The sequence below is a fragment of the Mauremys mutica genome, chromosome 7 (assembly GCF_020497125.1).
Source record: "Mauremys mutica isolate MM-2020 ecotype Southern chromosome 7, ASM2049712v1, whole genome shotgun sequence".
NCBI lineage: Eukaryota > Metazoa > Chordata > Testudines > Geoemydidae > Mauremys > Mauremys mutica.
The window spans coordinates 128187319-128196301 of NC_059078.1; the positions used below are offsets into that span (position 1 = coordinate 128187319).

General features: G+C 67.5%; 1 protein-coding gene across 2 annotated transcripts; it reads left to right on the top strand.

The window, feature by feature from the left end:
• The first annotated feature begins 37 nt into the window (after positions 1-37).
• ZDHHC16 (zinc finger DHHC-type palmitoyltransferase 16) lies at positions 38-8930 on the top strand. Of its 2 annotated transcripts, XM_045022657.1 has the most exons (11): positions 38-183; positions 2571-2823; positions 3282-3476; positions 4223-4311; positions 5350-5378; positions 6039-6172; positions 6422-6469; positions 7054-7139; positions 7376-7499; positions 7588-7658; positions 8483-8930. In XM_045022657.1, the coding sequence occupies exons 2-11, from the start codon at positions 2587-2589 to the stop codon at positions 8595-8597; spliced, it is 1128 nt and encodes a 375-aa protein (XP_044878592.1). In that variant the 5' UTR covers positions 38-183; positions 2571-2586; the 3' UTR covers positions 8598-8930. The 2 variants fall into 2 exon arrangements, with proteins under 2 accessions (XP_044878592.1, XP_044878593.1); XM_045022658.1 differs by lacking the exon at positions 6422-6469.
• Positions 8931-8983: the final 53 nt, after the last annotated feature.

Sequence of the window (8983 nt, forward strand, 5' to 3'; positions counted from 1 at the left end):
CCGGCCTGCGCGACGCCCTCTGGGAGTTGTAGTCTGGAGGGGAGAGACTACGGCTCCCAGCCTGCACCGCGGTGGAACCCGCACATGCGCAGTGGGGCCAAGGTGCCGGGGAGATGCCTGGCCGGCGGTGACGGCTGGGGCCGGGGCAGATGGAGGCGGAGCGCGGTCCGGTGCGGGCGGCAGGTAAGGGTGGGCCGGGGGGGGGTGTCGGGGGGAGGTGTCAGAGGGGGAGGGGCGGAGGGTCTCAGAGGGGGGGAGGGGTGTCTGGGGGGGTGTCAGAGGGGGCGGGGTGGGGTGTCGGAGGGGTCTCAGGGGGGAGGGGCGGGGTGTTGGGGGAGGTCTCAGAGGGGGCGGGGCGGGGTCTCAGAGGGGGAGGGGAGGTGTCAGGGGGGGAGGGGTGTCTGGGGGGGTGTCAGAGGGGGCGGGGTGGGGTGTCGGAGGGGTCTCGGGGGAGGGGCGGGGTGTTGGGGGAGGTCTCAGAGGGGGCGGGGCGGGGTCTCAGAGGGGGAGGGGAGGTGTCAGAGGGGGAGGGGCGGGGGGTCTCAGAGGGGGGGGAGGGGTGTCTGGGGGGGTGTCTCTCTCCTGCCCCCCTGCGCGGTGGTGTCTCCTGTGTGCCCCCTTGGGGGGGGTCTGGCTGCCTGGGGGACTCAGCTCTGCAGCCCCCCGTGTTTGCCTGTCACCATCCCGGGGGTTGGGCCCCTGACTCCCCCCTCCCGCCCCCCGCAGGGCCGGTGCTGGGAGGGGATCTCCCCCCAGTCAGTGTCATGCACAGCCCGTGGGGGGTGGCGAGGCCCCGAGCGCCCGGTTTGGTTGAGCACTGCAATGGGCACCCTGGGGTGCTGCGCCCATCAGAGCCGCCTGCCAGGCAGGAGCCACGGAGCTTGGGTTCCATGGTGATGGGCGCGTCGGAACAGCCTGGTGTAGACACCCCCCGCCCCGACTCTGCACTTTCCCTGGGCCTGCTGCCCTGGTGGTTGGGCACGTAGGGGATGGGGGTCCCAGGGCAGAGGTGAGGACCAGCCTGTCTCCGATATGCTGGGCAGATCCCCCTGCCTGTGGGATTCCCCACCTGTTCCACAGCCTCCGTCTATCGGGGGCAAAGACAGGCTCAGAAATACCCTTAGCCTGTGCCCCGGGAGCTGGAGGAGATGCCGGCTCAGCGGGGACAGGGTGTGCCACATGCCACCCTGGCTGCCCCCCTCTGCTTTTCAGTTCACCCACTTTAATTCACTACCGTATTTTCCTAAATAAAATGCTCCCGTTTTTAGTGGGACACACTAAAAAGACAGCGTGAGCTCCCCCTGCTGCCTGTGCAGGGCTAAGTCATTAACATGCTGCGGTACCCCTGCACCTGTCAGAGCCTTTCCCAGGCCGAACAGTCACATCCCAAAGCCCTCTGCAGAGCTGAATATCACAGCCCAGAGAATACGGAAGAACCCCCAGCCCCATATCAGAGCACGGGGGCTGAATGGGGGGAGCCCAGAGAAGGGCAACAAGAATGATGGGGGGACTGGAGGAATCGAGGATGAAACGGGTACGGAGTGGGCGAAGGGACAAATCTCGGGGGAGGCTAAGTGCTGGCAGAGACAGGAGACAGGTCAGAGAGGCTGGGCCGAGGCTCCGCTCAGCATGATTCCTCCCCAGAGGCGGGTGCTAGCTAGGCTGGGAGACAGGCCCCAGGGCCCCGGCTGGTGCTGCCCCGTCCTGGCAGCCCCAGTGTGCTGCAGCCTGCACTGTGCCTGAGCCCTGGGGTCCCGGGGCAGCCTCTCCTAGTTAATGCTGGATGCCCCAAGGAGGCGAATCTCTTTGCTCTTGTGCGGGGGTGGCTCAGGTTCCGCCTCATTCCCAGCTGACTCTCCAGGCGGGTGAGCACCCCAGCCTGGCAGGGCCCCATTCACCCCACGCCCAATACCAGCTGCACCCACTGGGCAGCTCGTCCTGGGGCCTCCGGCCAGGGTCTGGGCAATGGGAGATCAATCCAGCCTTGTCTCCCAGGCTCGCCCGAGATGAAGTGGACTGAGGGGGTGGATAACTTGTGGGGCTCCCCCAGACGGGAGCTGTGAGCACTTGGGTGGAAGGGGAATAGCCCCCGGTGCTAGGTTCAGGCCCAGGAGGGAGGCTGCCGTCTCTGCTGGGGTGGGAGATGGTGGTGTAGGTTTTTAACGCCACCTGTACCCCTCTGGCGGCTCTCTGGAGGAGCTGGCAGTGTCGGAGCTCCCACCCTGGAGCCAGCCTCAGCGCCGTCTCTGGTTTCTTCTGCATCTGGAGTGGGAAAGGCGAGATGGGGCCAGTGAACACCTGAGCCGGGATGGGGGCGGGGAGCTGCAGGAGTTACCGGGGAGCGGGCTCTGCTTCCCCCACCCAGGCCAACCGAAGGTCACTGGCATCCTCCGCCTCCACCCGGGGGCTGGGCTGGGCATGCCAGCGAGCGCTGCCAGCCGGGCAAGGCAGAAACATTGGTGCCAGTGCTGGGAGGTGGGGACGGCACAGCAGCAGTGACTGCTGGGGAGAACCCCGCCCCGGTCCCTGGCGCTCCCTCGAGGGCTCTGAGCCGGGCTCTGCTCCCGCAGGCTGTGCGCGGCAGGGATGAGGAGCCGCCAGCGGGCGTTCTCAGCGGTGATGCGGCTCTGTGTGAAGTGCCTGCGTGTGGGCCGGCGGTGCAGGTTCAGGCTGGCCTGGCGGGCGCAGCAACTGTGGCGCTACGGGCACCTCTGCCTGCGCTCCCTGCTCTACAACTCCTTCACCAACAGCGACGTGGTGCTGGACTCCCTCTTCGAGCCCATCTACTGGCTGGTGGATCACGTCACTCGCTGGTTCGGTGTGGTGAGTGCCCTGCGGGGCTGGGGGGCGCCAGGTGGGGTGAGTGCCCCTCTGCCCAGGGCTGGGGAGCCAGGAGAGGGAATGGGGTCTCATCCCCTCCCCTCTGGAATGCAGCTGTCTGGGCCAGCCCCAGAGCCTTCGGCCCCCCAAGTTGGAGCTGGCAGGGGGTGCTCACTGGCATGGATGGGTTCCCAGCATGCTTTGCCCGTTCCTGGACCCTGTTTAGCGGTGCTGCTGCCTGAGCTCCGGGCACCGTGCCAGAGAGGGAAAACCAACAAAATCTGGATCAGCTGTGTCAAGAGTCATGTGCCCCACACCCTTAGGGGCTTAGGATGGAGTGGGCAGGGGGTGCGCTGGGGCTGGGGGCTCGGAGCGGAGAAGGGGTGTGTTGTGTGCTGGGGCTGCGGGTTCAGGGCAGGGAAGGGGGGTGGGCTCAGGCCCTCTCCTGCTCCTCCCTGCAGGTGTTTGTGGCGCTGGTGATCGTGCTGACAAGCTCCATCGTGGCCATTGTCTACATCTGCCTGCTGCCCGTCATCCTGCAGAGCTACCCGCCCGGCTGGATCTGCTGGCACCTTGCCTACGGCCACTGGAACCTGCTCATGATCCTCTTCCACTACTACATGGCCATCACCACCCCGCCAGGGCACCCCCCGCAGGTAGGGTGCTGCTGCTGTCCCTCTTCACCCCGGGGGTGCCGTGGGGAGTGGGGTGGGGCGCTGGCTAGGGGGTAGGGAGGCTCCTGGCTGTTCCAGCCCCAGACTCCCCCAGCAGGGGGCACTGTGGGGAGCGGGGCAGGAGCTGGCTGGGGGGGAGCTCCCGGCTACTTCAGCCTCCCCCAGCAGGGGGCACTGTGGAGAGCGGGGCGGGGCGCTGGCTGGGGGGGGGGCTCCCGGCTGCTCCAGCCCCAGGCTCCCCCAGCAGGGGGCGCTGTGGAGAGCAGGGCGGGGCGCTGGCTGTGTGTGTGTGGGGGGGCTCCCGGCTGCTCCAGCCCCAGGCTCCCCCAGCAGAGGGTGCTGTGGAGAGCAGGGCGGGGCGCTGGCTGTGTGTGTGTGGGGGGGCTCCCGGCTGCTCCAGCCCCAGGCTCCCCCAGCAGGGGGCGCTGTGGACAATGTTGGGTTCTCAGTGCATTTCAGGGAGCAGTGGCCACGGCCAGGTCCACTGGCACCACTTCCTTGGACTTCGCAGAGCCGTGGGGCTCAGGCAGTGCTGGGGGCTGGGCCTGTTTCCAGCATGGCCAAAGGCGGATGGTGAGGAGCCTGCACTGGGCTCTGGGCAAGGGGCGATCAGGGTCTTGATGGGGCAGCGAGGGGAGCCCTGAGCGGGCTTGGCAGGGCGCTGGCCAAGGGACCCAGCGGGACGCTGCTGTGAGTGGTGACAACCCTGCCCGGGCTTCCCTCCACAGGCCAAGAGCAACACCGTGGCCGTCTCCATCTGCAGGAAATGCATCTCCCCCAAGCCTGCCCGCACGCACCACTGCAGCATCTGCAACAGGTAGGGGCTCCCCCTGCTTAGCCCCCCCTGCACCACCTGCAATGGGTAGGGGCTCCCCCCGCTTAGCCCCCCCTTTACCACTGCAGCATCTGCAATGGGTAGGGGCTCCCCCCGCTTAGCCCCCCCTGCACCACTGCAGCATCTGCAATGGGTAGGGGCTCCCCCCGCTTAGCCCCCCCTGCACCACCTGCAATGGGTAGGGGCTCCCCCCACTTAGCCCCCCCCCCTTTACCACTGCAGCATCTGCAATGGGTAGGGGCTCCCCCCGCTTAGCCCCCCCTGCACCACCTGCAATGGGTAGGGGCTCCCCCCACTTAGCCCCCCCCTTTACCACTGCAGCATCTGCAATGGGTAGGGGCTCCCCCCGCTTAGCCCCCCCTGCACCACCTGCAATGGGTAGGGGCTCCCCCCGCTTAGCCCCCCCTGCACCACCTGCAATGGGTAGGGGCTCCCCCCGCTTAGCCCCCCCTGCACCACCTGCAATGGGTAGGGGCTCCCCCCACTTAGCCCCCCCCTTTACCACTGCAGCATCTGCAATGGGTAGGGGCTCCCCCCGCTTAGCCCTCCCTGCACCACCTGCAATGGGTAGGGGCTCCCCCCGCTTAGCCCCCCCTTTACCACTGCAGCATTTGCAATGGGTAGGGCTCCCCCCGCTTAGCCCCCCCTGCACCACCTGCAATGGGTAGGGGCTCCCCCCACTTAGCCCCCCCCCTTTACCGCTGCAGCATCTGCAATGGGTAGGGCTCCCCCCGCTTAGCCCCCCCTGCAATGGGTAGGGGCTCCCCCCACTTAGCCCCCCCCTTTACCCCTGCAGCATCTGCAATGGGTAGGGGCTCCCCACACCTAACCTCACCCCCTGCACCACTGGGCACCTGCAGCAGGTGAGCAGCTCTCCTCTCCCCCCCGCTCCGCTGGCTTCTTGCCTCAGTCCCGGTGGGCTGTGCTGAGATGGGGGACCCCAGCTGGTGCCCGTCTCTGCAGCCCGGCCGCGGGCTTGCTGTGTGTGGCACTCAGCATGTGCCGCTCTCCTTCTCCCAGGTGCGTGCTGAAGATGGACCATCACTGCCGTATCCTTCCGCACAGGCGAACCCCTGCAGCCCCTGCCCAGCACGGGGAGCAGTAGGATGGACGGGCAGGGCTCTGGGCAGGAAGGGGGCAGGCTTTGTGCTGTCCTGGCACTCGGGGGCCAGCTCTTCATGCCCGAGTGGTGCCGATGAGCCGGGGGTGCAGCAGGCTGGGCAGGGGGTCCGTGATGCTCACTGAGCACCTGGGGCTGTACGGAAACCTGCCCTTGGAATGGCGGCTCCACTCAGAGGCCTGGGCTGGTGGACAGACAGGCAGCACCTGGCAGGTTGGGCACGGGGAGGCTTCTGGCTGGGCTGCAGCCTCCTGAGCACTCGGTGGGTCTCGGTGCACTTGCCGGGCAGTGACCCCGTCCTGTTGGACTCTGGCCCAGGCTGGGGCACTGGGCACCTCTGCTTTAAAAGTGCAGCCCAGCGAGACTCCAGGTCCCAGCACGCTAGGCTCTGTGAGCGCCAGATGGGGCAGTGCACACTGGGGCTCCTGGTTTAAGCTGTGGGGCTGCTTTCCTGCCCCCTTCCTGGCAGGAGCTCCCTGGGGGTTCGTGGGCAGGGAAGTGTGGGGCCAGCCAGCAGGAGGCTTTGCCAGCCTGGCTCAGGGGGGTTCTGTACCCGCCGGCCCATTACACATCTTTAACCCGGGCGCAGCATGGCTGAATAACTGCGTGGGCCACTACAACCATCGCTACTTCTTCTCCTTCTGCCTCGTCATGACCATGGGCTGCGTCTACTGCGGCATCAGCAGCTGGGACATGTTCCGGGAGGCCTATGCTGCCATTGAGGTGACTGGGGGCTGAGCTGAGCCAGCCAAGGGAGTTGGGGGCTGTTGTGCCCGTCCCCCTCTCGCTGGGCCGTGGGGAGCTGGGAAGCCAGTGCCCCTGGGCTGGCCGCCTGGCCGCCTGCTGAATGAGGTCCTGCCTCTGACAGGGCAGAGGGGCGGGGCCAAAGGATGCTGGGCACGGGGGCGGGGGGAGGGGGCCGGTGCCCCTGCTGGGAGACGTGTAACTGGCGCCCTGTTTTCCGTCCACTAGAGACTGAAACGGCTTGAGAAGGAGACACTGCAGGTGGCTGCCAACCAGGTGGGATATCCCCGCTGCCCCAGCTGCTGAAGGCAACATGGGGCAGAGTTGTGTCTAGGGGTCCACCACAGCCCCCTGAGCCTACAGCTCCCAGCATGCACTGCTCCACCCTGTGCTGGAGCACTGCATGCTGGGAGCTGGAGTCTCAGCCAGCTGCACAGCCTCTCTGTGGTTGGTGATGGGCCGGGCGACTCTGCCAGGACACTGCCCCAGCACCTCGGCATTGTGTGAACAGCTCTTCCCCATGTGCCACTCGGGTTCCTGGTCTGGGGGCGCAGCAGCACCCACCTGTGCCGTTTGCTCTGGCAATGCCTGCAGGCCCTGCTTGGTGGCCATCCCATCGCTCCCAGCTGCTGGGGGGGTTAGCCTGACCCAGCCACACGCCCAGTGCTTTGTGCTCTCGCTGCTGCTGTCTCCTGCAAGGTGTCTGTCCGGCCATGCACTGTCTGTCCATCCATCTGCCCTGGCTGCCCGGGCCCGGGGGACCATTTACATCAAGGGGGTGGGGGGGGGGGGATAGTAGCCCCCGACGGCTATGGAGGCCCAGCAGGAGTCTGGTCTAACCTGCCTGCCCTTCCTTGCAGACATACTACCAGACGCCGCCCCCCGCCTTCTCCTTCCGCCAGAGGGCCTTCCACAAGAGCATAGTCTACCTCTGGGTCCTGTGCAGGTAACTGGGCTGGGCGCAGAGCTGGCAGCCCCACACAGGGGTGTATGGCAGTGGGGCGAGCATGCCTGTACCCCCTGAATTGGCAGGCAAGCCTGGGCCTTTCCCTGCAGAGACGCACACTGGGAGCCCAATGGCTTCCCTAGGGCAAGGAGGCAGCTGGCTCTGCTGGGGTTCGCAGCATGCTTCAGCTTGGCCCCTCCCCCCATCCATCAGCACCCCGTCTGCTCTCCCCCCAGCTCAGTAGCCCTGGCCCTGGGGGCCCTCACGCTGTGGCACGCTGCCCTCATCACCCGAGGGGAGACCAGCATCGAGAGACACATCAACAAGAAGGAGAGGCAGAGGCTGCAGAAGAAAGGCAGAGTGAGTGCGGGGCCCGTGCCCTCGGCGGGGCGGGCGGGCGGGGGCGGCTGAGCTGCGGGGTCTAACGTTGGCCCTCCCTCCGTCACAGGTGTTCCGGAACCCCTACAGCTACGGCGCCTGGGCCAACTGGAAGGTGTTCCTGGGAGTGGACACGCGCAGGTAGATGGCGGGGGGGGCTCTGCCCGGCAGCTGCCCCGTGGACGTGTGCGCATAGACTGCTGGGGGGTGGCTGGGGCTCTGCCCGGCAGCTGCCCAGTGGACACGTGCGCATAGACTGCCCGGGGCGGGGGGGGGGGAAGGGGGCTGGGGCTCTGCCCGGCAGGTGCCCAGTGCACACGTGCGCATAGACTGCCCGGGGCGGGGGGGGGGGGAAGGGGGCTGGGGCTCTGCCCGGCAGGTGCCCAGTGGACGTGTGCGCATAGACTGCCCGGGGCGGGGGGGGGGGCTGGGGCTCTGCCTGGCAGGTGCCCAGTGCACACGCGCAGGTAGATGCCCGGGGGGGGGCCTGGGGCTCTGCCCGGCAGGTGCCCAGTGGACGTGTGCGCATAGACTGCCCGGGGGGGGGGGGGGGCTGGGGCTCTGCCCGGCAGGCGCCCAGGGAGGCAGCACTCGGCGGTGATGGAGTCACTCCTGGGTTCTCCAGCTGACTCAGGGCCGCCTCGGGCAGATCTCTGCAAAGCTCCGTCCACCCCTGCTTTAGACGCAGGGGCGGGTAGCTGGCCCCCAGCCTGCAGGGCGCCTGGCCCAGTCTCAGCATGTGACATAGGGCCACCCCCACCCCCCGGGCTCTGAGGCCCCCTCGTACTACAGCAATGGGGGCTCCTGGCACCATCTGCTGCAGTGCCGGAGCCCGGAGCCCAGCCCCTGGGAAGCTAATTGGGGGAGGGCAGGGCCAGAGGGGCTGGAGCCAGCCTGCCCCCGCCCCGTGGGGACTGGCAGCCAGGGCTTGTCTTCTCACCAAGGGGCTCTATTCCCTCCCCCAGACACTGGCTCACCCGGGTCCTGCTGCCGTCTACACACCTGCCCCATGGAACTGGCCTGAGCTGGGACCGTCCTCCCTGTGTGACAGAGCCGCGCACCCCCCTCCTGGCCCTCTAACAGACGCGGGGGCAGAGGTGCAGGGTGTGGAACCCGCCCCAGCAGAGCCTGGCCCCACTCCAGCCTGGCACTAGCAGAACCTCCGCAGGGGTGTGCAGCCTGAGGGAACGCACCAGCTCCGCTCACCAGACCCCTCCAGCAAGCCCCAGCGTGGCTGCAGGCAGCCCGTGGCACTGGGGGGCACATGCTGCAGTCTGGACACACAGGGACAGGCGGGCAGCATGTGCAGGGCAGGGCACCGCCCAGGGCAGCAGAGACTCCCCAGCTGGCACTCGGGGCCCCTCCTCTCTCCCCCAGGGGATTTTAAATGCCAGAAATAAAAACGTTTTTCACTAATGCAGCTGGAGTGTTAGTTGCTGCCGGGGTCAAGGGGCAGAGGGAAGCTT

Bases quoted from the DNA above. Each gene is read 5' to 3' on its own strand.
- ZDHHC16 (XM_045022657.1), top strand. From the start codon at position 2,587: ATGAGGAGCCGCCAGCGGGCGTTCTCAGCGGTGATGCGGCTCTGTGTG. The intron at 3,477-4,222 runs GTAGGGTGCTGC...TTCCCTCCACAG, and splicing joins CGCCAGGGCACCCCCCGCAG to GCCAAGAGCAACACCGTGGC. The intron at 5,379-6,038 runs GTATCCTTCCGC...ACCCGGGCGCAG, and splicing joins GAAGATGGACCATCACTGCC to CATGGCTGAATAACTGCGTG.